Source organism: Sceloporus occidentalis, unplaced genomic scaffold (genome assembly GCF_023333645.1).
Source record: "Sceloporus occidentalis isolate IW3139 unplaced genomic scaffold, rSceOcc1.0.p SCAF_67, whole genome shotgun sequence".
Lineage (NCBI taxonomy): Eukaryota > Metazoa > Chordata > Lepidosauria > Squamata > Phrynosomatidae > Sceloporus > Sceloporus occidentalis.
Window position 1 is genome coordinate 1,636,610 of NW_028317047.1, and position 27,604 is coordinate 1,664,213.

Genomic DNA, 27,604 nt, shown 5'->3' on the forward strand with positions numbered 1-27,604 from the left:
CTTGTATTGGTATTAGTTAAGATAAGTAAACATACTTGAGAACTCTCTGGGTTTGACGCTGAGTCTCCAAGTGAAGCCTTGCTTCTCTGGATTTCCAGGCAGGAGCGGTTTGTGGCTATGCAGACTCCTCACCCATGTTCCCTCAACTCCTCAGTTAGTCCTGTTTCCACATTCTGCCATTCCGTAAGAAGAGGGAGAGCTGCCTATAGCCTGCCTTGGTAAGTTCCTAGGTATATTAATTTGCCAATAAGCACTGAGCTATGACATCATATCATGGTGTTCTACTTAGAAGCACAAGCAATGCCAGTAAAATGTGCTACAGAAGCTGTGTTGTAGAGTGCTAAGAAACCGGATTGCCCCATGAATGCAGGAAAAGGGTCTCTACCCTTCTGGACATGCAGCCTTGAAATTGATTGCTTAAGGGATGAAAAGTGAAATTCCTCCCAAATCTCCAAAGTGTGATATTCGATAAAACAGTATTTATCCTTGATAACATAGATGGATGCATGATGATGTATTTTACTGGAATTTCTGGCCCTGATTATGTGCCTAACATGATGATGATTCCTTACCTCTTTAATGACAGAAGTATATCATTAAAAGACCTAAAGAAACACCATTACAATTAATTTACACAGTCTATTCCCTATGGCTTGAGATACCCTTATTAATAGTAGGAATATGCTGACAATTTAGTAATTGTGCTTTTTTGTTAGGGAAATATCACAGGAAAATCAACACAATGAGGTTTATTTGCTAAATAGTGAATTACATCATCTTAATATGTTATCACACTTTACTACATATGCATTATTAAGTGCCAAGACAGCTCCTTCTACTAGAAGTACTGAGTTGGTCCTGCATAATACATATTTAGTGAGGTTCTATGTAATGTGACAATGGATCTTAATGCTGTCCTGTATACATTTTCCTCAAGGATCCCATATAAAGAGGAACAGTGGTCAACTTTCATTCATTCTCCTTCTCTAGGGCTAGATTTGCATTTCAGCCACCACTAGGTTTTTTAAGACCCTAGTCACCCATCTGGTAAAAAAAGAAAATATTGTAAAACTCTTTTAATGAGAGGCATGGCCATAAAATAAAATGGTCATAAAATAGAAAAGCTTAGTGAAAGTGAAAAGAGCAAAAGCTTGTTTGTTGGAGCTACAATTAAGCCTCTCCAGTTTGTCTTCCACACATAAAAACATGATGGGGCTTCACCGATAGCTCAACACATCCAAATACCGGACTGCCAAATCTCACCCACGGGAACCTCAAGAGTACCATCATTTTTCTACAGGCGACAGCAGAAAACAAACACAGGAGTGGTGAGCAGTATCGGATTGGCTATTTGATCTATGAGATGCTATTTTAACAAATGTTATCTTGTGAGTTATTTATTAAATAGTGGGGCTTGTCAGGACCCCATTCAGGATGGTTGAGGTGTCGACACAGAGAACCAGCACTTCCTGGAGTTTTCAGGTATGCTTATTATATTTTAATTAATTGATACTATCAATTAGTTGATACACTAATTGAGTCCAGTAACTATAATAAGACCGGAAACTCAGCCAAATTTAGTGTCCTCCCACACAATTACAATTAATTATTTAGAGTGGTTTAGGGTGGCACACTCCATTTCAGGAAGTTCTTTTTTGTGGAATTCACTTGCCTACTAAGGATAAAATAGGAGTAGTCTTCACATATTTCTTGCAAGCTGCTAAGGGACCCTTCAAAGACCCAAATTCATCTCTGCCAGTGGCAGACTGTGGCAGGGATGAGCAACGGCCCAGTCAGCTCAAGGAAAAGCGATAGAGGGGTGGACCTTTTCTGTAATATTTTTATTTATTGTTTTGAATTATTATGAATTTTACTTTATTCCATTTTGTTAAAAGCGGTGTCGGTTTATTTGCATTAAAATATTTTTATTGCATGAGGCTGTTTTTTAAATTTCAGGGTATGACTTCCCAATAATCCTAAAGAAAAATATAATATAAAAATTATTTTGTAGAAGGGGAGTGAATTGTAAAGCGAGATCAATATATTGATTTAAATTATGATGTAAAGAGTTAGCAAAGCATTAATAAAATATTTTATTAGACTTATTGAAAACGGGAGAAATAAAAGCTACTCCATTAACCAGTGTACATGTTTTTTTCCCATATGCAATAAGCTATTACAGGCTGATCCTTTCCTTTATTAAACTAACTAAATCCAAAACATCCCTGCTGTTCACACCGGTTGAAGCGTTAGCCAACATTTCTTGGCAGGAGACCTTCGTAGTTTCTCTTTCGGGAAACAGAAATAAAGGGATAGATAAAGATATTCTTGCAATCCTCTAATCATCCAAATCAAATGCTGAGAGAAAGAGGAGGAGAAAAAGCAGAGGGAGGCTGACTTGGAGGCAGAGTGGAGCTTTCACAGTTACTCGCAGACTCGTCCACGCCTGTGTGAGTTTCTTTCTTTGTGTCTGCAACCAGCTAAATATGCAGCCCCTTCTTTAACATCTTGTGCAATGAGGGTGCTGCGCCTCTACCCTACCTGCAGCCTGCTAAGGTGGCTATTGGCTTTGTTGGCTCTATGTATCCAGCCACCAACACAAGGATGGAGCCAGGAAGGACATAGTGAAGATGATATATTCCTTCTGCCTATTAACTCTTCTAGCAGGTCACTGGCCAACTTGGAGCTTGATTTACAGAATGAGAAAAGAACCACTGCCCACGAGAATGTTGACAGGATCCAGACAGGTCAGCCCATTGATGCCACAGCTTCTCCTCATCCTTCAGCTCCCTCCGATAGCAACATATGGGACACCAGTAGAGACACTTTGATTCTCTCGCCCCGAAAACAGCAGGAGTTCCATCCCTCTTACTCACAGCAACATGGGGCAGCACACTGCAATGTCAGTGTACAGAGGTTAATGCTCACCTCTCTGTTGGTTCGCTGGGGACGCCAGCTGGGATTTCAGTGTGACCTGTTGCTCTTCTCCACCAATAATCATGGTAGAGCTTTTTTCTCTGCAGCTTACAATCGTGTTGTGTCCCCAGTTGTCATTGAGCATCTTGGAGTTGCTGGTGCCCAGCAGGAGTTTCGACTTTGTGTAGGTTGTGGATGGTCAAGGGGCAGAAGGAGTGGTCATCTCAGGCACCATCAAGCATCAGCCCCTGGTTCTTCCACTTTTTCTTTCATTTCTTCGTCATCCTCTTCGACTGAACCTCATAATTCATTACAAGGAGAATCACTAAATTTTTGTTGCCTGGATTTCAGCTTAGAGGAACTGAGGGGGGAACAGGGATGGAGAATGAATCGAAAACCCATTGAATCCACTTTGGTGGCTTGTTTCATGACTCTGGTGATCATTGTCTGGAGTGTGGCTGCCCTCATCTGGCCAGTGCCCATAATTGCAGGGTTCTTGCCTAATGGAATGGAACACAGACGGACAAGTAGTAAATAGCCATTCTCAGATATGGTACAATAGTGTTGTGGTAAATAGTTTATCCATTTCCACTTTTTTATTTCAAAATCTTTTAGTTTTCTGCATACATTTTTTTTTTATTTCCTTCTGCACCAGATGACTACATTTGAGAAAAATATGCGTACAATTAAATTGTGTTCAATTTTATGTACATTTACAGTACAGTATGAATGTGATACAAATAATTATAGTGGTTTACATGGGTTTCTGATACACATGTTCGTAAATTGTATATTTTGTACTTTAACATAATTCAGTACTTGTACTTTCATGCCAACTGGGTTATATACATATCAATTTTGCGGTCCAAAGCCCTATACAAATACATGCCCCTAACACCCTTTTAAATGCCCCTTCTTTTCGTAAACTCAATGTTTCTTCAATAATGTTACTACAATAAAGTGTAATAGAAAAACTATTTTTCCTAAGAAAATAAAAAAACAAAATCTACGGATGTCAACCTTTACTTTTAAACAACCCTTCTCTAAAATATTGTTTACCTTCTTTATCACATTTGCATATCTAATCGATCATAGCTTGTCCTCTGCCACTTCTCCTTTCCAAGCTTTATGTACGGAAAGGCTTACAAGGCAACCCTGTGCATTGTGTCTCGTAAAGAAATGTAAGTTCAATGTAATTTATAACCTTTCAGGCATTATTGCTATCTTTGGGACTTGAGTGATAACACTCACACAACCTCACCTGGAGACTATTAATATGACTGCTCCTCTCTTTGTTTTCAATGATTGATCAATCTATTTTGATGTCATTTTTCCATATATATTTTAAATAAAATACCATTGATAATTGGGCGCAGCTAGACCTGTTACTTTCATCGACCCATCACTAACCAATAGGGAATGCCCTTGACTCTTAACTAGCTATTGATGGCCACATTGTCTTCTTTCCTGACAAGTAAGGGGTTAAATCAGGAGCTATTTGTTTTCTAGTTGTGACTCAATTTTAAAGCACAGTTTTTATATATTACTGAACTATTATATTACTGAAATAATACTTCATAGGATATTTTGTAACGGAAAAAAAAAATCCAGCTGTCAGTATATTCCCTCCGCGCTGCCATTCTTTTGTATTATTATTGTATTATTTTCCACTTGTGGTGGGGAGGGGAGTTGTGTAGGTGTCAACTCTGATTCACAGTCGATTAAAAATACTGAACTTTGTATAGAACATAAAATCCGTTTCCACAATTCACTCTGACATTTACTTCTCTGTCTAAACATCACTAGACTATTTTTCTTTTTGCAGAGGCGTAACTTGCAAAGGTGATCACGTTGCTTAAGATGCACAGTGAATTAGGTGAATAGTAATTAAAGTGAAATGCACCTTAAGTGTATGCGGTATACATTTGTAACACCTGGTTGCTTTGACAAAGAATTAATGAAACATTTGTGGTTCTCTGTATATGAGAGTTTGCTTTTCTGTACTGAAAATTGCTTGGTTGCGGGTATGAATCCAACACCGGAACAGTTAAAAGGTGATATTCTAGAAAATTGCATAGGAGCATTAGCCACACAGAGTTCTTTTCAGCACAAAGGGGAAACAAAAATTGTGTACACTGGTTCTTATGAGGACTTCTTGTATACCTTTTAGCACGAAAGAAAAAACAGGAAGTATTAGGTGTAAAGGAAAAGTACTTCCCCTCTGGCTAAAATCATTACTGTATATTAAGGGCCATCTGTTATTTTAAGTAAGGTTAGGGGCAGCCAAGTAAGCAGATTTAGCAGTTGCTTGTAAAGGACACCAACAGAGAATGTAGGCGATATTAGACATATTTTCATAAAGTTATATCAAGATAAAATTATCTTTTTTTTACTAGAATTCTTTTTTGTATCCTCTTTCGTACAGAGGGAGATCTTTTTGCTCAGGTCCCCTATAAACTTAGAGCCACCCCTGGCTATGGTCATCATCTTCACTGTTTCAGTGTTGAATGATTATTCCATAAAAGAAAAAAGAGGATACATGGTTTAGGAATGTGTACAAAAAGAAAACGCCTTCACATCTGTAAGGACAGGAAAATTGTAATACATCCATATATTTCAATAAATAGATTTCAAATAAATATTTCATTGTAATTTCATGTTTCATTAAAAGTAGATCATACCGGTATTTGTTACTATACGGTGTATGTGGTACACACATAACCCAGGACATACCTGAAAACAAGAGAAATCTTCCGGGTAAAACACTTTATAAATAAATAATTTAAGCATATTTTATCACTGACAATTTTTACCTTGAATTCATGTTACCATTAAAATCAGAACGACACAGCTGCAACTGCCTGCGTATAAGAAAAGTCCCTTGATGCAAGTACGAGAAGTGGTGGTTAGAGGTGTTTTGAATATTGAGGGTTTGGTCCCTTTGCCAGTAAGCAAGTTCACAGGAGAAAGAATATACCATTACATGTGGTGTTACAGCCAGTAGTATTCCGCCAGGTGCAGTAGCGTACCTAGCGGGGGGCGGGGGGGGCGGTCCGCACCGGGTGCCGCTCATCAGGGGGGTGCCAACTTGCCGGCACCCGGCACCCCTCCAGTAATGTCTGCGCGGCAACAGCTGCTGTGCGCCGGGATTTGTTGTCAGATCCCGGCGCACAACACTGAAGCCGCGCCCACTGAACCGGAAGAAGACAGAAGAACTGAAGAAGAGGAGCGAAGAGGAGGAAAAGAAGCTGTAAGAAGAAAAGAGGAAAGGTAGGAAAGCATTCAGTGAGTGAGAGTGGATTAGTATATGTGTGGATTGGTATATGTGGATTAGTATGTGTGGATTGGTGTATGTAGATTAGTATTTGTGGATTGGTATATGTGTGGATTGGTGTATGTGTGGATTGGTATATGTGTGGATTGGTATATGTGTGGATTGGTATGTGTGGATTAGTATATGTGTGGATTGGTATATGTCTGGATTGGTATATGTCTGGATTGGTATGTGTGTGGATTGGTATATGTCTGGATTGGTATATGTCTGGATTGGTGTATGTGTGGATTGGTATGTGTGGATTGGTATGTGTGGATTGGTGTGTGTGTGGATTGGTATGTGTGTGGATTGGTATGTGTGTGGATTGGTATATGTGTGGATTGGTATGTGTGTGGATTGGTATATATGTGGATTGGTATATGTGTGGATTGGTATGTGTGGATTGGTATGTGTGGATTGGTGTGTGTGTGGATTGGTATGTGTGTGGATTGGTATGTGTGTGGATTGGTATGTGTGTGGATTGGTATATGTGTGGATTGGTATATGTGCAGATTGGTAAGTGTGTGAGAGTGATGGGTGTTATGCTTTACCATTTCCAATGTATTTTTCATTATATAATTATGCTCTAGTACATCATAACTCCCATCACTCTATACTGTTCCATACAGTGGCAGAGCTGGGAGACAGAGGTCTTGCACCCCCACCGCAGGACTCCTGAAAGTGAACTTCAAAGGGGGAGAGGGTAGATAGTTAGGAGGGGGTAGATAGGGAGAAGGGAGTGAGACGGGGGATAGGGGGTAGATAGGGAGAAGGGAGTGAGAAGGGGTAGGTAGGACAAAAGGGAGTGAGAAGGACAATCATACTCCTATCATGCCAAGTCTGCGAGTACATCCTGGAATCTGGGTATGCCTGGGCATGATAGAAATGTGATTGCTGTTAACAATCATATATATATATATATATATATATATTAATATTGTTATTTAATTGTTTTGTCCTATTTTGGTGTGTTAATTACTTTAAGTAAAAGTGTTAGATTTTTTTTTATGGTGTGTGGGGGGGGTCATATTCGGTTTCGGCCAGGTAAATGCTTCATTTTCGGTTTCAGTCCAGAATTCTTTCGGTGCATCCCTACTACTAATGAAGTGGTAGGCCTACACCACATCAATGTTTGGCTTAGTATATAGTGATAGGAGTTATGCTGCACTATTGTCAATGTCTGGCTCAATGTATAGTGATAGGGATTACGCTGTACCACCGTCAATGTGTGCCTCAGTATATAGTGATAGGTGTTATGTTGTACCACCGTCATTGTCTGCCTCAGTATATAGTGGTAGGTGTTATGCTGTACAACAGTCAATGTCTGCCTCAGTATATAGTGATAGGTGTTATGCTGTACCACCGTCAATTTCTGCCTCAGTATATAGTGATAAGTGTTATGCTGTACCACCGTCAATGTCTGCCTCAGTATATAATGATAACAGTAAGTGTTATGCTGTACCACCTTCAGTGTCTGCGCCGGTATATAACGGTAGAAGCTATGCAGTTTTAAAGTGTGTGTGTGTGTGGGGGGGTGCCACATACAGGATCCGCCCCAGGTGCCAAATACTCTAGGTACGCCCCTGGCCAGGTGTTTTTTTATTATTATTTGCAGATGTTTTAACCCCCTGTCAGACCCGGCAGGGACCACCTACCTCGCTGCGGGGTCCGTCCGCCCGGACCACGATCCCAGTCGGCCGGCCTCCTTGCGACGTGGCCCCACGGTCCCAGGACCGTGCGCCACGCCGAGTCTCGGGTCCCGCGTCGCTCTCGGACAGGAGGGGGCGGGGCTTAGCCCCGTTGATGCAACCTCCCTCTCCACAGCCACCAGAGGGAGGGGGAGGAGATAGACACTGCTCTGTCTCCCTCCACTCAGGTGTAGCAGCAGGGAGGGGAACAAGCACTTAGTGTGGGAGGGGATCAGGTGCTAGGGGTGGATCACTCATTACCTGCCCCTATATAATCCCCACAAGCCTCTGCACCAATGCTTCTTTGTTAAGCTTCATCATAGCGTATAACCGCTCTGTATTCCTTGAATCCCTGGTATCCTGACTATTTGGCTTTCGTCCCACGTTTATGCTGTCTGCTGCCTGCCTTGACCTTTGGACCGTGACCCTGACTCTTCTATTGGATTTGCCCCTCTTTGTACTGTGTACTGGACTTTGTGTAGTGGTGCCTGCGCCACGCTCCGCACCCCCCACCTGACACCCCCCCCCCAACTTGGTGAAAGGTTTATTAATCTAACAGGAACTAGGCCCAGGCTGGGCATCTGGCACCCCAGGCAAATGCCTGACAGGCCGTGGCTGATCTCTAGTCTGTAGAGTGTTCTGTTGTCACATTAAGTCTTAATTAGAGTTGGTATAATAAATGTAAAGTCACAAACAATAACAAACAATTGTGATCTTACAATGTTGAAAAAAATATTATTTATAATTATTATGTATACATTTTATATTTTTAGTGTAAACATCTACAGAGGAAAAATAAGAAATAATTTTATCATATTTCCAGAAGGAGTGAAAAGTGATTCATTTTGTAGACACATACATGTCACTAGTTTTACTCCCAGTACCCCTCGTTTCAAGGAGCTTAGAATGTTTAATGGGTACACGGGTATCACATTGTGTTGAAGGCCTAAAAGTCAAAAGAATGTGTATCTTAACAATAGAAAGTGTTAATAAATAAGATACATTATTCTTTTAAACACCCTACTCATTAATTGGCATCAATATAATGCAGGATCACATAGTCTTGTTCTACAAAGGCTTCTAAACACACTACTAAAAGCAAAAGATGTTCCCTTTTAGCCATTTGAAATATTCACATCTATGGTCTCTTGATATCAGAGATGATTACTGGACCTCTCTGTGTGGTGTTTGATCCTGCCTATTTCCAACCTGGTAATACAGTATACCACTTCCTGCATACCCTCCAACATTTCAGATCTAGAAAAATAGGAAACCTGCATTGGGGATGTGGCTAGAAAGAGGCAAGGGAAGAGCTAAAAGTGTGTGCCCACTCTCCCACCTTACTTAACAAGCCATCTTCTACTGCAAGGTTCTTGACAGATGTAGCTTCGACTCACGGGCCAGGCTTGGCTCATTTGCTCAATTAAATAAAACACCAACACACAAGATGGGTTTGAAAAGGCCACAGCCGTTTTATTTAACAGTCATTGTCCTGTAAAACCTGAAATAATAAACATAGATGCGTTAACAGAGACAATGACGTAACCAAAACCAACCTAGCTTGCCAAGTTATCCAGGTACCATACCACACACCAATTTTGGGAGGGGACATACCAGGATGCCCCAACCCGGACCTGAGGTTCCGAGCACCACTCCTTGCAAGGAACCTCCCACCGGTTATGACCACCAATGATCATACCACCACATTAACCCCTTGGATACCTGGCAAGCTACCGCCCACGACTGTGACTAATGCAGCAACACCATACCACACACCAATTTGGGAGGGGACATACCAGGATGCCCCAACCCGGACCCGAGGTTCCAAGCACCATTCCTTGCAAGGAACCTCCCACCGGTTATGACCACCAAGGATCATACCACCACATTAACCCCATGGATACCTGGCAAGCTACCGCCCACGACTGTGACTAATGCAGCAACACCATACCATACACCAATTTGGGAAGGGACATACCAGGATGCCCCAACCCGGACCCGAGGTTCCGAGCACCACTCCTTGCAAGGAACCTCCCACCAGTTATGACCACCAAGGATCATACCACCACATTAACCCCATGGATACCTGGCAAGCTACCGCCCACAACTGTGACTAATGCAGCAACACTACTCCACAAACTCAACCACATAATGGGAGGGAGGGTGGGACAAACACCACCAGGTAAGGTTAAACAAAATGGATCCTTACCCCTGTGATCACCAAACTTAAATATCCTCCTACCAAAACTCCTCCCCTAAAATCCACAATTCCTGCCTTAGCCTAGCCCTGCTCAGCACTCTGTCAGGGCCCACTCTAGTCCATTCTGGCCCCCGTGGGCTTCAATGTGGGAGTTGGAATGGAGGTTTATGCTTTAGCAAAACAGCTATGCATTTACAGCTCCCTGGGCTGGACAGAGGAGATCAGAGGAACTATCCAACCTGCCTGTGATCCATCAGCAGCTACATGGACAGTGGGACACTTGGCAGGTATGCTCTTGACCTAACCTTACCCCTTCCAATCTCACACATGCTAGAGAGGGAGCATTTATAATGCCCAGGCCCGGGAATTTACCTAGTATGCTCAAGGCAAAAATATTCCCAAAAATCCCCTTCAATTACATTTTCCTCTGTTTTGACATCTGTATTTCTTTTACCTCCAAACAAAAGTGTGTCCCTACCATTTATGATGTTAGGTCCAGTCAGAACAGAGAATGTAAGTTGAGAAAGTAGTTTCAATGGAAACCTTTTAACAATGGAACACTGAGGGACAAAATATGCTTGCTATGATGGCTAAATAATGTATTTTCTGGAACACAGGTCTTTACCTTACTTTTTTATTGAAAAGAAAAAAACATTACTAAATAGTTGCCTGTATTGTTGTTTCCCCCAAAACAAACACAGCCAGTTATTTGTGGGTTTTGCTTCTAAAAGATTTACCCATTTGCATCTTAAATTTCCCCCCAAAATCCGTAATCTAGATCGAATATATAAACATAAATATTAACAAATATGATTTATACATCTAGATGAACGATCAATTTTGGATGAGACAGAAGACTAGCATACATTTTATAACGGTTTAATGTTTTTATCAATTTTAGGTGCATGTAATACACACAGTCAGCAAGTGTAGGGCAGATCTATTGGGCAATCAGGCTCCTTGATGTGCTGTTGCTCAATGGGCAGGTTGCAAGGGAAATCTGGTATGGAGCACCGTGCCTGGACAGCACAGCCTCCATAGCATGTCTTACCCTATGTAGTTCCGCCATTTGATATCCAATATAATGTCGTCCTCAGCATTAAAAAATGGAAATTACAAACAGAGTGGCTGAGGTACTAGCCTGGGTTAAGCCAAGGGTAGTGCCTGACTTCTTTTCTGCTTACTGATTCTGATCCTGGGTTGCCCTACCTATGTACCGTACCTGGCTTGTCTGACTACTGATTTAGTATACCAAACCCAGCTGTGTCTAGCCATCCATTCTGCATTACCCTTCTGTGAGTCCAGCCTGCAGTTTCCTTGTACATTTATCTGGATCTGTCTGAGCTTTGTCAATTACACTCAGAACCAAACTTCACCTGCCTACACCCGAGTTTCCTCACTATTAGGATCATCTAAGTTCAGCTTAGCTTGGGCCCAACTCATTGCTAGGTGATTTGGGGCTAAAGAGCTTCTGCAGTGAGTGCTTATTTGGTGACGGCGGACGTGACACATAATCTCCATAGCATTCTGCATCCAGCATTACACATCATTCTAAGGTGGAGCTGCATGAAATGACATAATATGCCCAGGTACATATCTGATCATAAGCAAAAAAAGTGTTTTTTTTAAATTAAACTTTGTTTACTAGCGTCTTGATTTAATTCGTATTTGTTTGGGCATATATTGAACGTAGTGACACCACTATCCCTTCTTCAACATAAATCTTAATATAACATGTATTTGAAATCTATCACTACATCAATATCTACAACTAGGACTGCTTGTCACTGCCATTTCTTGAGTACATCTTTTTGTTGGTACTTTTTATTAATCTCTTTTTAGCTCAGAGGTGGCAGAAAACAGTGAGACCTTGGTACATCCATCTAGTATCCAGAGAAGACTGGTCAGAAGTAGACTTCATGGAAAACTTAAGGCCAAAAAGCCATACCTCCAATGTGGAAACAAGCCCAATCAAATCAACTATTCAGAAAAACACATGAACCTGGATGATCAACATGTTTAGAAATATGAATATTCATGAGACTGTTTTGCTTCAAAAAGTACTTATTTTTTTTTTTTTTAAATATGTATAGGGTGTAAACCCAAGTTTCAGTATATATGAAGATGAACCCACTTCTTGTGGTAGAAAGGGATGGCTCTTTAGAATGCTTAACAAACTCTTTAAGTTGAAGCCACAGCTCTCCTGCTATCTTTCACTTTAGTGAATAAATCCTCAAGTCCCAGGGCCTAATTCCCTTAAAAGTCTTAGGCTAGGTTTCTACTTGGGTTTTTTTTGCTAAAAACGCCCATAAAAACGCTGCAGCCAGATGTTAGCTGTTCTTCAATAGGAAATCACACAATGCCATATCCACTTGGCGTTTTTCTGTTTGGCAGTTTTTCAGTCCTCTTTGGCGTTTTTCTGCTTTTTTGGGCTCTGTGGCAGTTTTTCAAAATCGCAGCATGTTGACACTCTGGCGTTTTTTGCAAAGAAATCTGGCGTTTTTCTCCAATAGAAGTCTATGGGAGAGAAAAAACACCATGAAAAAGCCATGTGGGTTTTGCCTTGGCGTTTTTTATGGCGTTTTTTTCCACAGTTACAATGCAGAGGATGGACCCAGTATCTGTGTGTCCTACGAGAAATAGGCTGGAAACAAACAGTTTCACACAAAACAAAGTTCATATTGAATTTTACACCATTGGGAACAAACATGCCATTACAAACAAACATATCCAACTGGATCCTGCGTGCCAAAAGCAACAGCAAACAATTTGCACCATCATTTGGGGCCAATCTTCCTAGAGGAGCAGACATTCGGAATAAAGCAAGCCTTACAAACCACAGAAAAGAGACAAAAGGGTCCGCCGGGGGGGGTTTAAGTAGAACTCTACCAAGTAAATGACATCAGGAGAGGGCAGATACTTGCCATTTATCCTAATCCCTTTTAGCTGGGTGAAAATTCCAACGTGTAAAGGCTGGAAAAACTGCCTAAGGTCAAAAAAGCAATTTCCACAGAAAGGCTAAAACGCCAGAAAAAACTCCAGAAAAAACGCCAAAACGCAGGTAAATGCAGTGGCAGTTTTCTTAGCGTTTTTCCTGGCGTTTTTCATCAAGAAAATAACGCAGGACAAAAACCAGGCTGGAAACCTAGCCTTAAGCTACATTTTCAAACAGCTAAAAAATGCAACCTATACTTTATTGATCACATGATATTTTGATAGCAGTTGCAGCTCTGCTGCTTTGAATTTAGAGCAGATTAATGGAAATAGGACAACCATTATATTTTTCTGTATTTCAACTTAAATCACGCAAGATATCATTTAATTGTTAATATTACACATGCTACTAGAAACATAAAACATTTAAACCAACAGATGGCAGTAGCTACATTTACTTGTTTGTATGTCATAAATGTGCCTTGTACCCCAGTAAACTAACTAAGCTGTATATAAAATACACATTTTATGTCAGGCAAAACAAAAGCTGAAACAATAAGTACAATTATACCCTAAAAGCTTCTAAATCATAAAATGAGTGAAGGGTGTCTTTCATAACATTAAAGAAAACTATTACAGCATCTAAACGTTTAAAGGACAAGATCTACTTGCAGACATCGTTTCTTACATAGCATTATTTTAAAACTAGTCATTGGTGATTCGTGTGGAGCCTTCTTGACTTCACCTAAGGAAGCCGGAGTGGGGGGTGCTAAATGAAAGAATATTTTTTTACTGAAGCCAGGGGTGCTAGTACTGCTACAGAAATCTTCCCTAAGGGATTTCAGATCCATACGAACTTGACCTAAGTCGGCAGGAGGGCTGTATCTTCTTTGTTCCACTTAGATAGTTCTAGGTGGCTGACAACTAAAGTTGGCATGAGCCAAAATGCACACACTGCCTTTCCCACCAAAAAAATTTAATCTTCTTGGATCATGTTCCATTTGATATTTTCAGAAATCAATTTCTGGTGTACGCTATTGCCCAGCGTATTAATCTCAATACCAACAAAAATCCACATAACTAAACTATTTACAAAATATACAAATCATTGGCACATGTATGCAAAACTAAGAAGTGCAATACATGTGGGAAGTTAAAAATAAAAAAAAGTGCCTTATGAGGCCCCAGCCCCATGAACTGGCATTTTAAAAATTCTTCTTTTGACTAAAAAGGGATATGGGGAGGGTCAAAAAAATAAAATGTGAAGCCCAGAGTTCAATGGTGTTCTTGTGCACTAAGCAACACAACACAAACTCCTCACCATAATTACTTCTGTGGGATGCGACCAGGTTAGAAACTTTGTGGGTGCTAAAGCAGCAGCTGAATCAGGTTGCCTTAACCTTAAGGACAGAGGAGCATGTGTTTCCTTGTCTCACTGGTACTGCAGCTGATCTTAGCCAAAAGCAGAAATAATGTGTACAAGTCATGGTGCATGTATAGATACAAAGATATTTTGAACAAAGTGTCCTTATTTTTTTATCTCTTCTGGAGACCTGACATCATCTCTGGAAACAGGGAACGGGAAGCTTTATCTTGGCCACATTCTACCATCTAATTTATCATTCCCACCCTGGCTTAATCCTGACCCCTTCCGATCATAAAGTCACAAGAGCAGGGCCTTTTTTTTCTCTTGTGTATCTTAATGTATATTCATGTTATTGTTAATTTCCCTTCTGAATATTGTAAAAGTGCTACGGAATCTGTGGGAACTTTATAAACAAAATGTAAAAGAGAAGCTAACAGAAAGAGAGAAGCATCTTACACAGAGCCATTGTTTACATCTAAGAAAGTAGGCATAAAGCCTAGTAGCCAAGCATAGTCAAACCCCCATTAAGGTTTTATATTTTTACAACACTTTCACTTAGTCACTTAAAAATAAGCAAAAAACCAACACTGTCTGCGCTTCTTACCCTAATAAAGTTGGCAACAAATATATAAACATAATATAAATGAGAGGTTTTGGTTATATGAATTGGCCAAAGCATAATTAAGCTCACCCGCCACGTCAAGGCACACTCTCAATAGGGTGAGAACCTACTCTCACCTCCTACACAGTGGGCACAGTTGGGGAGATGCAATTAAACCTCCTCCCAATTAACCCCTGGACACCAAGCTGCAACCAGACACTTAGGAGCCAACAACCTCAAAACAGGGAAAAGAAAAAATGTTGGTGCGCTAAGCTAGTATCAGGCTCAAATAATACAAATGTATAATATGAGCCCTACCAAACAGTGTGAGCATGCTGCAAATACAGTGTGTTGGCTGTACAATGTATACAACAAAAAAAATGTCTGTGGTGGACAATTTAATGATGTTCTATGACCACAAACCTTGCCACGGATACTGGTGTCCTTGTATGGACACTTTACCTATCCCTGGTCACTGGCCTGAACAAAAGTGCTTCCCCTTACATTGTCATTGTATTGTTGGAACTCCAGGGAGAAAAAAAAGCTGCTGGTCTGGTCAGTGATCAACTGCCCTAGCAACTGGCTCCCCACTGTTATATAGGGATGCAAAAATATTAGATTCATATTGTTGGCAGATTAGTGGACGATATATGATGCTAATGACCCATCTGACACAGGTCTAACTTTTTAGCAGAAAACAGGAGGCGTAGGACAACACAATGGCTGCAGATGGGGGAAAAAGTTTGTTAGATACATTGTTTCTATTACACTTTTTGCAGCATCTCCTCTTGGTCATTGATAATCCCCCCTTTTAATTGTCTTGATCTTATCAATACTCTTTACTGGAATCTAACAAAAGGCTTTACTTAACCATTTAAATAGATTGATAGATAAACATGTTGGTTTAATGGCAGATCAATGGACGCTAGTACATTTCCATTCAGTCCTCTGCAGTGGACAGCCTTTAACCCTTTTAGCTGCAAACAGGATCTCCCAGTTTAGATTACTCCTGATTTGCAGATACACTTATACTGCATTCACTGCAGGAACAAGCAGCTGTCTGCTTGGAGATCAAAGGACATTTATTGTGCTGGCTTTGTTTATACCTGCACACCTTTGGAGGTAGGAGGGAATACAGGGGAATCCGCCCTATGCAATGAAACAGGGAGTGTGTCTAAAGTTTGCCTCCATTTCCTGAAAGCTGTAGGTTGGTTTCAGGAAGGTGAAGACGGGCAGAAAACACCTTTTTCATCAAGCCTGTTTTTTTTTTTTCCTTCTTCTTCAATGTGGGACCAAGGTATACTAAGAAAAAGGAGTCCTCCCTGGGAGAGTTAAGGTGACAAACTGCCTTGTGTATGGGACAGCGAGAAGGATTTCCTGGATAAGGGGAACGCCGACACATTGTGACATGGGACACAGGGACGCAGCAATGTTACTAGTGGGTATTCTGTTCACTTGGCTGCTTCCACAAATGACAGGTAAGAAGCAAAGGGTTTATGTACATAAAAATACATTGGTTGTATATAAAAAATAAACCATGCAGCAATAGTTACAATACACGTCTTTGCCTTAAGTTTTCTTACCCAGCTAATAGCAGGCCAGATTTAAGTATCCGAGTTTGTGATCGTTTCAGTTGTGTTCGCACACACCTGAATTCACACAGAAAAGTGAACTTATAATCAAGGTGACCTTTAATATTAAAATATTAACCCTTTATGAGATAACCTTAAGAATGCAATTTTGTTTATGTATGCCCAAATTGCTATGTTATGCACTAGTTATGTCCTGTTTAGCTTTTTGTACAAGGCAACTGAATATTATGGTGCTATATAAAATATATAATAATTCTGTGAAATGTCTTTCCAGTTATGTTAACCGGAAGATTTTTTTAGTTTTGATATAAATATCATAATACCATATGACATCATGCTTTCGATGATTCCTTCCTTATTATCAAATCTGGTGTGCTGCCAATTTCTAGGCAGTACCACCAGGATAACTGTCCATGCCTTCAGGGACCTGCTGTGCCAACACTTTAAAATGTGGTTGTGAAGCACTCTAAAGATCATGGGTATGTTGGGAAGCTTCAATATTTACTATAAAAGGAGTCGACATGTGTGCTGAGTGGTGTAAAGTATACCAGCTAGCTCCATACAAGCTGTTCTATGCACATATGATATCATGCATGGTTTGCCAACAGTATATGAGAAGCATTGTGACATCACATCCTCATACCTCCGGGTGAAACACCGCTTCTCTGGGTCACCAATCCATGCCCATTTCCCCATTAAAAATAGCATGTGTCCCGCAACATCAGAGGGACCTCCTACCCGCATGGGGGGCTTTGGGTAGCCTGAGACAGAAAGTTCCCAGGTACGCACATCATGGCCCTGCTTGTTACATGACATTGTTTCTCCCTTTATCTGCATGCACATGCCCAAAGTGTAACTATGTTCACCTACCACATTGGGAAATAGACATTACGGAGAAGAATTACGCAAGAAGGTGCATGTATAAGAGTATACATAAGCGCACTGTAATGTTTACTGCATATACAATTTCTGGGGGGGAGGGGAAAATCTAGGTACAAGGAACTTTTGACATTTTTAATTGGAATTCCTCTATATAAATAACCAATTTCATTTGAAAACAGTATAGTAAAGTAATTATTCTGTCCAGTAGGCTAAAATACAATATGATTTTGTAAGCAAAATATATGTTTACATTTGCAAAAACTGGGTAAAAATAGATAGAAAGTACGTTTTTAAAATGTTTTCTAAGTATTATACAATTACACATGTGTTAGATTACATTGTAAAATATATATTGCGCCAATTGTGGCCACTTTTTAGATTTTATTAAATCTCTAGATCTTATTATGACCAGGAATCATATTCTCATGAAAGCTCTTGTTTTCTTGGGCTTCTACACTGATATACATAGACACAGAAAGGCATATTGCACATACACAAAAACATATATGCATAACAAATACACAACCATAATCACTGACTGCCATACATACATAGCAGGATGGACCCATGCTTTCATGTTGTTTATGCCGAACTCTGACCTGCCATCTGAATGTCTTAGCTGGAATCGAGACTCATCAGACCAGGCAACGTTCTTCCGTTGTCCAATTTTGGTGAGCCTGTGCGAATTGTAGCCTCAGTTTCCTGTTCTTAGCTGACAGGAGTGGCACCCGGTGAGGTCTTCTGCTGCTTCAAGGTTCGATGTGTTGTGCGTTCAGAGATGGTATTCTGCATACCTTGGTTGTAACAAGTGGTTATTTGAGTTACTGTTGCCTTTCTGTCATCTCGAACCAGCCTGCCCATTCTCCTCTGACATCAACAAAGCATTTTCGTCCACACAAATGACGCTCACTGGATATTTTCTCTTTTTCGGACCATTCTCTGTAATGGTTGTGTGTGAAAATCCCAGTAGATCAGCAGTTTCTGAAATACTCAGACCAGCCCGTCTGGCACCAACAACCATGCCACGTTCAAAGTCACTTAAATACCCTTTCTTCGCCATTCTGATGCTTGATTTGAACGTTGTCTTGACAACGTCTACATGCCTAAATGCATCGAGTTGTTGTCATGTGATTGGCTGATTAGCTATTTGTGTTAAAAAGCAATTGAACAGGTGTACCTAATAAAGTGGCCAGTGAGTGTACTTCATCATATATAATGGTCAGTCTTTATTTGGGTACTGCACATGTCAGGGATTAACAAATCCCAGGATATGTGTATCATTGTGTGTATAAATGGATATGTGTACAGTTGTAAATTAATGCATTGATATGTGTGTCATTCTGTTTGTATGTAAAGATACACACGACCAATGTCCACACAATAGAAAATAAATTATGATATGAATATCATATTATAAGTTAGAGATATAACTAAGGATATCAATGAGTAAATATAGGTAAACTTCACCCAATTAGTGGGAAAAAAACAAGTGGATAAAAGAAGACCAGAAAGCTAAAAACTAAATCAAGAAATGGAATTTGGAGACCAAAAGAAACGAGCAAAGAGTATTTTAGACATGACACATGCAGATACAGTATCTATGATATAGTTTTTATTTGTGAATGAAACATATCAGAAGTTAAATCTCTGTGACTGAGTGTGTAAAGTCTAAATGTAACGTTTATACCTGGGTGTCACAGAGCTGGATAGTCCGACCGACTAACTCCACTGACTTGTGCTCCTTTAGCCTGGGACAACACACTTTCCCCCCGGTTTCCCAGTCACTAGCCGAGACTCAGTGTAGGGTATAAACCAAAACATAGACTGATTTATTTTAGACACACAATCCAGCAAAACACATATTAACATAAAACAAGATATTGGAACACAAACCGCCCCCTTAATCTGCATCCCAGAGACAACAGGGGCAGTAACGGGATTAACAATACAATAGGGGTCCCAACCTCCACTATCTATCGCTAGCCAAAATCAGGTCCAGGGATGGCCGGGGTAAATATCTGTAGTAGTGGCACTTGGGGGGGGGGGCTGATTTATACAACATTAAACTGAAACAATGGTGGTCACTCCCTGGTTACAGATCCTGGCTGTCTGCCAGAGATAATCCCCTCAACTAGTGATGAGATGATACTGCTGGGGGTGACGCAGAAGTCTTTACAAAGTCAAGGCCCATAGTCGGTAGGGAGGAGGCTGGCAGTCAGGCCTCTCCAGTGGGCCCAGTGATGGAGGGTTCCGTCACATTGGGAACTCTCAGGGTTTGACCTGGTTCTCCGGGTCAACAACCGAATCTTCTGGGTTGCCCCACTCCCACCTGTTTCCCCATTAAATGGGGGTGTTTCCGGTGACATCAGCTGGACCCCCCCCCCACTGACGTCAGTGGGTAGTCATGGCTGCGTCCCACAAGGGTCAGCTTCTGGTAGCTGGAGCCCACTAGTTCCCACGTATGGTAATGTGAAATAAACTAGAGATGTTAAAATATCTCCTGTGTCCAGCCCACTCCAGTTGCACCTCAGTGATGGGAAAACCTCCTTACATTTCTTACATGCCACGTGCCATGATATAATACCTATGTATAATTCAAATGTATTGATGCATTTTTTTTAAACAAATGAAGTTCAATATCAAAAAACTACATTCTCTGGTAAGGGATTTTTTTTTTTTTTGCGGTACCTATTTCATCTTGCTATTTTTTTTAATCTGAGCATCCTCATTTTAACCTATCTCATTGTATTCCTCTTCACACAGTAAGCAGCTTTTTCCTAGTTACCCAAGGTCCTTCCTCGTGTGAGCAGTAATTTTATGTTTGCATAGGAACACCCAAACTGTTTTTGTGGCCGCTGTAACCTCACCCAAAAGTGAATCATAGTTTGGCAGTGTAGCCTGGCTTAGTCTTGGACACCTCTATGTAACGTGCAAAAAATTAAACTAAACTACTGTTCAAAAAAACAATGAATAAATATGCTTAGTAGTACTTGAGTATTTGTTGAGGTGTTTGCACTTTTAATATTTCATTTAAAGCGACAGTCATTGTCTATTTTCGCTTTGAACGGTCACTGAAACTATAACATTATTTCCAAACTCCAATTATTCAGCCAAACGAGCAGTATTTTGCTTAGACATGTCGCTTGTTTACTTTTCTGGCAGCTGCTTCCTTTCTTCTGGCATGCAGTACCATCAGGTCTATTATGCATGCATGCATACAAACATGTATTCACTAGAGGGCTATGTTTAAGGAACCTACAACATCTGGCTGTTGTGTCCAACTAAGAGAGGCGTTAATGGTGTATATTCAGATGAATGACTTGTCACTAGTGGGATACCTTAGGGATCAGTATTGAGACCTGTACTTGTTACTATTTGTATTAATAATATTACAGAAGGTCTTATTGGTGTGATCTGTTTTTTTGCAGGCGATAAAGATCTGCGGGAAAGCATGCCCCCAAACTGTCCCAATTTTAGGGGGTGTATAGGGGGTATAAGGCATTTCTGGAGGCAGAGTGGCAAATAGGGGGGTTTAAGGCATTTCTGAGGGCAGATGTGCATAACTGGGGGGGACGGTTGGCAAATAAAAGGAAATAAAAACTAAAATTTCTCAATCATAGCTTTTATTAAATATGAAAAAATAGTTTGCATGAATTAATAAAGAAATAAAAGTTTATTACAAGAATATCGTGAAGAATAATGTGATCACTGTTTTGTTCCACTGAATAAAAACTTTTTCATCTAAAAATGTTTGCAGTAGCAAATGTTTTGATTCCATTATGTCTAATGTATTTAACGTATTAGGGCCTTTTAACACATTTGCTTTCTGGCATTTTAATACATAAACTTGATAAAAAGAATGTTTTATAGTTATTTGTATGGCAAATTGTGTGACTCGGGTATGTATAAGGGGTGCGTGTGGGTATAAGAGATCGACCGCAAGATAAACTATATGGGGCTGGTCTCCAAATGTTTCCAGGGATGCTTTTCATTCCCAGTCTGGCCCTGGGTGAGGCGAGATCTGCTCTCGCCTCAGGTGCAGCTGCAAGGGGGCGCACAGCTGCCCAATCAGCAGCCGCAGCCTGCAGACTGGTTGGGAGATCACGATCTCCCTCTAGTCGGCTCAACATTAGGGAGCGCGAGGTCTGTCACTTCAGACCTCGCTTTACTGCTCCCTAATCACTACGCGCCGGCAAATAATGCCGGGCACGGGGATATGATGTCATCCCTGCTCTCTGCATTAATAGCCAAGTGATGAGGGAGCAGTAAAGTCTGAAGTGACAGACCTCGCACTCCCACCACAGGATGCAAGATACAGGATGGAAGCTGGAGGAAGAAGGATGGAGGAAGAGGTAAGAGATGGGGAAAAAGGGGTGTAAGGGCAGTCTATGTGTATGTATGTGTTTGTAAGGTTGTGTGTGTATATGGGCCAGTGTGTGTAAGAGCAGTATGGTTATTTGGTAGCTGGTGTGTAAGGGCAGCGTACATGTATGTATGTGTGTGTGTTTAAGGGCAGTGTACATGTATTTGTGTGTGTTGGGGTCCTGGGAGGGAGGCTAACAGTAGGCTTTTTTTTATAAAAAAAATAAAAAATCTCTGCTGCTGTGGACTACTCTTCCAATGATGCTCAGCCAGCATTTTGGTGGACACCTGGCTGGCTGAGAACCATATGAATTTTAGTTCACAGCTAGCATCTGCAGCTTTACTGTTACTGCACTTCCCATGACGCTCAGCCAGCATCATAGAAGTAGTATGTCTGGCTTATGTCCTTATGGGAATTCAATTCAATGTGTTGGGAGGTATAAAGTTAAAGCTGGAATAGAGGAGTTTTTGGAGTAGGTCTCCCAAAGAATTGTGGAAAATCAGAATGCATTTTAAATGGATATAACAGCATGTGAGTTAGTGAAGGACACCTGAGATTTCACCCAAGGAGAGGAGCCATTTACTTCTGGCCTAGTGCTATGCTTGGCCAAAACCTTGTGCATAGACCGTGCAAGTACAGTGGGACAAAAAGTATTTAGTCAGCCACCAATTGTGCAAGTTCTCCCACTTACAAAGATGAGAGAGGCCTGTAATTTTCACCATAGGTACACTTTAACTATGAGAGACAGAATGAGACAACAAAGTCCATAAATCACATTGTCTGATTTTTAAAGAATTTATTTGCAAATTATGGTGGAAAATAAGTATTTGGTCAATAACGAAAGATCATATCAATACTTTGTTATATACCAGGGGCGTCCAACCTGCGGCCCTCCAGCTGTTGCAGGACTACATCTCCCATAATGCTCTTTCAGCTAAGGGGCTGTCTGAGGAGGATGGGAGATGTAGTCCTGCAGCAGCTGGAGGGCCGCAGGTTGGACGCCCCTGTTATATACCCTTTGTTGGCAATGACAGAGGTCAAACGTTTTCTGTAAGTCTTCACAAGGTTTTCACACACTGTTGCTGGTATTTTGGATTTTTCATGCAGATCTCCTCTAGAGCAGATGTTTTGGGGCTGTCGCTGGGCAACACGAACTTTCAACTCCCTCCAAAGGTTTTCTATGGGGTATGGCTAGGCCACTCCAGGACCTTTAGATACAACTCAGCATTCTTTCTCCTCCAAACACGACGAGTTGAGTTTCTACCAAAAAGTTCTACCTTGGTTTCATCTGACCGTATGACATTCGCCCAATCCTCTTCTGGATCATCCAAATGCTCTCTAGAAAACTTCAGACGGGCCCGGGCATGTACTGGCTTAAGCAGGGGGACACGTCTGGCACTGCATGATTTGAGTCCCTGGCGGCGTAGTGTGTTACTGATGGTAGCCTTTGTTACTTTGGTCCCAGCTCTCTGCAGGTCATACTAGGTCATACACCCGTGTGGTTCTGGGATTTTTGCTCACCGTTCTTGTGAGATCTTGCGTGGAGCCCCAGCACGAGGGAGATTATCAGTGGTCCTGTATGTCTTCCATTTTCGAATAATTGCTCCCACAGTTGATTTCTTCACACCAAGCTGCTTGCCTATTGCAGATTCAGTCTTCCCAGCCTGGTGCAGGTCTACAATTTTGTTTCTGGTGTCCTTCGACAGCTCTTTGGTCTTGGCCATAGTGGGGTTTGGAGTGTGAGTGTTTGAGGTTGTGGACAGGTGTCTTTTATACTGATAACAAGTTCAAACAGGTGTCATTAATACAGGTAACGAGTGGAGGACAGAGGAGACTCTTAAAGAAGATGTTACAGGTCTGTGAGAGCCAGATATCTTGCTTGTTTGTACTTATTTTACCGCGGAATTTACCAATGAATTCATTAGAAATCCTACAATGTGATTTCCTGTATTCTTTCCCCCCATAGTTGAAGTGTACCTATGGTGAAAATTACAGGCCTCTCTCATCTTTGTAAGTGGGAGAACTTGTACAATTGGTGGCTGACTAAATACTAGACTTGGGCACCAGGGGGCTCTTCGTGTTCGTCTTCGTGCTCGTCTTCGGGGGGAAAAAAACCTTCGTATTCCGTGAATATTCGCCCGTTCCTGTCTTCTCTTCGGGCGAATATTCGCGGACATTCTTCGTGCTCGTTTAATCTTCGTTTCCTTCCTGGTTGCCTAGCAGGGGTTAATACGGGGTTAACAACACATCGGAGCAGCAGCCGTGAAGGAACGTGTGTGCAACTCTATTGGTCGTTTCGGCAGGGGGCTGGTCTGGCATCAACGAGTGAATTGCAGAACGCACTTCATTTGTTGATGGCAGGCCAGCCCCCTGCCGAAACGACCAATAGAGTTGCACACACGTACTGAGGTGTACTGTACACAAAATGACCTAGAGACAAATGCTCCAAGGAACTTGGCCTCCGTTTATCATACACAATCACACATCCATAGATGTTTAATAAAAGAATAGGGATTATTTTACATTTTTAAATTGATTTTGGACCACTTGTAATACATGCCTAACATTTGCTACCTATTCACAATGGCATACTTTGCAACAACCCAACTTTTACTGGACAGGACTGGAAAAAAGCAGGACTGTCCACCAAAATCTTGGGTGTGTTGGCAGGTATGCGGATGGAAAAATGTTGGACAAGAACTAAAAAATAGCTTAGGGTTAATGTACGGTTATGTTTAAGATTAGTAGCAGTGCACTGGTTTGGTTAAAGATGTATTATGTCTAAATAATTTAATTTTAATTTTAATGGGTTTTAAAAAATTAAGGGGTTTATTTAAATGTATTTTAAAGTTAGATTTATTATTTAGTACTTTATTATATTTAATGTTTATACTAGTGCTACCTACCGAGCTATAACTACCAACGTGTATTTGCATACCTAGATAGCTAAATTAGATGGGACAGGACTGGAAAAAAGCAGGACTGTCCCTGAAAAAGTTGGGTCTGTTGGCAGGTATGTGGATGGAAAAATGTTATAGTATGAAGTATGAGTTATAGCGTTAATGCTAGTGAGTGTAGAAGTGAAGGCCAGGACAAATAACAAGAGGAAAGGTCCTTGTGATTTGTGCATTGTACGTGTATGTGTTATGTGTGTTGTGTGTTGTCACTGTGTGTTATATGTGTTGTGTGTTATGTGTTATGTCACTGCGTTATTTGTGTTATTGTGTGTGTTATGTTTGGTTGGTTGGTTGTGTATCAGAAGGAAAATAATGAAATGGAAATGGAAAAGGCGAATGAGTGGGCAATTGGTGACCCACTCACCTGTTTCACCCCAGAGCAAAGCATCCAAACACTGTCAGTCCTAGATGTTTGGCAGCGGACTTCCAGAGCTCAGACACAAGGCCCTAGCGTAAGCTGGCCACTCCGGCGGAGGTAGCAGGCGTTGCCACACCGCAGCAAGTGCAACCAGGGGGGAGAAACTGCCCTTACCATTAGGGACATTTTGGGCATGACTCTAGCCAGGAAGCGAACTGGCACAGAAGAGATGCTGGCACCACCACAACCACCACCACCAGCAGCAGCATTGAAAAATGGGAAAGGCGAATGAGTGGGCAATTGGCGACCCACTCACCTGTTTCACCCCAGGGCAAAGCACCCAAACACTGTCAGTCTTAGACGTTTGGCAGCAGACTTCCAGAGCTCAGACACTAGGCCCTAGCGTAAGCTGGCCACTCCGGCGGAGGTAGCAGGCGTTGCCACACCGCAGCAAGTGCAACCAGGGGGGAGAAACTGCCCTTACCATTAGGGACATTTGAGCCATGACACCAGCCAGGAAGCGAACTGGCATTGAAGAGACGCTGGCACCACCAGCAGCAGCAGCAGAATTGGTAAAGGCGAATGAGTGGGCAATTGGCGACCCACTCACCTGTTTCACCCCAGGGCAAAGCATCCAAACACTGTCAGTCCTTGGCGTTTGGGAGCGGACTTCCAGAACTCAGACACAAGGCCCTAGCGTAAGCTGGCTACACTGGCGGAGGTAGCAGGCGTTGCCACACCGCAGCAAGTGCAACCAGGGGGGAGAAACTGCCCTTACCATTAGGGACATTTGAGGCATGACACTAGCCAGGAAGCGAACTGGCATTGAAGAGACGCTGGCACCACCAGCAGCAGCAGCAGAATTGGGAAAGGCGTTTGGGAGCGGACTTCCAGAACTCAGACACAAGGCCCTAGCGTAAGCTGGCTACACCGGCGGAGGTAGCAGGCGTTGCCACACCGCAAACAGACGCAGCCAGGGGGGAGAAACTACCCTCTCCATTAGGGACATTTAAGGCATGACACTAGCCAGGAAGCGAACTGGCAGAGAAGAGACGCTGGCACCACCACCACCACCACCAGCATTGGAAAAGGCGAATGAGTGGGCAATTGGCGACCCGCTCACCTGTTTCACCCCAGGGCAAAGCATCCAAAGACTGTCAGTCCTTGGCGTTTAGGAGCAGACTTCCAGAACTCAGACACTAGGCCCTAGCGTAAATTGGCTACACCGGCGGAGGTAGCAGACGTTGCCACACCACAAACACGTGCAACCAGGGGGAGAAACTACCCTCTCCATTAGGGACATTTGAGGCATGATTTCAGCCAGGAAGCGAACTGGCAAAAGATGCTGGCACCACCACCAGCAGCAGCGTTGGAAAAGGAAAAAGGTGAATGAGTGGGCAATTGATGACCCGCTCACCTGTTTCACCCCAGGGCAAAGCATGAAAGTCTGTCAGTCCATGGCGTTTGGGAGCGGACTTCCAGAACTCAGACACTAGGCCCTAGCGTAAATTGGCTACACCGGCGGAGGTAGCAGACGTTGCCACACCACAAACACGTGCAACCAGGGGGAGAACCTACCTTAAACATTACAGAGAAAAAAAATTAACTTTCCAAGCTAAGAGCTGGGTAACCCAACTTGGGCAGATTGAATTTAAGAAAGGCAATCTGCTCCATCAGATGAGGTGCCATGCGTGAGCGCTGTGGACTCAGTATGTTTCCAGTCATAGAAAACACGCGCTCACTTTGAACAGTGGTTGGCGGACATGATAGTAGCTGCTGCGCAACCCATGAGAGTGCAGGCCACACACTCTTCTTTTAATCCCAGTAGCTAAGAGGATCAACATTAGGCGCAGAAGGAACTTCACAGAGGTAAAGTTTGACCATTTCAGCAGCACTACTCTTCTTTCTGCTGCTAGCTCTGTCAGATGGTCCAACTATACTCCCAAGTGCCTCTTCCCAAAACGCAGCTGCTCCACTCAGCTGTGTTGTGCTGCTTGTGGCACTGCTGCTGATACTGCTGCTAGGAGTAGCAGACCACATCATCTCTTCCTCCTCCTCCTGCACCTCTCCCTCCTCGGACAGCATTCCCATTTTACGCTGCCAGTCACGCACCTTGTTGACCAATTGCTCCCGGTAGCTACTGAGAACATTAAATTTCAAAGCTAGCTTTCCCTTAATTCTTGGATCGCAAAGGCACGCTAGCATCATTTCGGGACTCTCTTCCATTCGTTTGCGAAGGTGTACTTTTAGCAGATCCTTCAGCTTCCTGGCTATGGCTGCTACGTCAGGATGTAGAGTGCCACCTTGAACAGCCTCACGGTTTCCAAGGAACACATCCATCTTGCTGCCTAGATGGGAGAACACTGGGATTACCTGGGCCAGACTGGCAGTGTTTGAGCTTAAATTTTCTGTGGCATCCCTGAATGGTTTAAGG

At 42.0% G+C, this 27,604-nt stretch overlaps 2 protein-coding genes across 2 annotated transcripts in view; both read left to right on the forward strand.

Moving 5' to 3' along the window:
* The first annotated feature begins 2,515 nt into the window (after nucleotides 1–2,515).
* Nucleotides 2,516–3,454, forward strand: LOC149286611 (transmembrane protein 158-like). The gene has a single exon (XM_089493839.1). It carries the CDS (start codon nucleotides 2,516–2,518, stop codon nucleotides 3,452–3,454), a length of 939 nt encoding a protein of 312 aa, XP_089349965.1.
* Nucleotides 3,455–10,274: 6,820 nt separating this feature from the next.
* The window catches only part of LOC149286612 (CUB domain-containing protein 1-like), a 36,305-nt gene continuing 18,975 nt past the window's right edge, over nucleotides 10,275–27,604 (forward strand). Inside the window, exon 1 of the mRNA XM_089493840.1 lies at nucleotides 10,275–10,404. Within this exon, the coding sequence (XP_089349966.1) occupies nucleotides 10,275–10,404 (130 nt within the window). The remainder of the gene's footprint in view (nucleotides 10,405–27,604) is intronic.

What these genes read in the sequence shown, in the direction of transcription:
- LOC149286611 (XM_089493839.1), top strand. Translation starts at nt 2,516, where the DNA reads ATGAGGGTGCTGCGCCTCTACCCTACCTGCAGCCTGCTAAGGTGGCTA.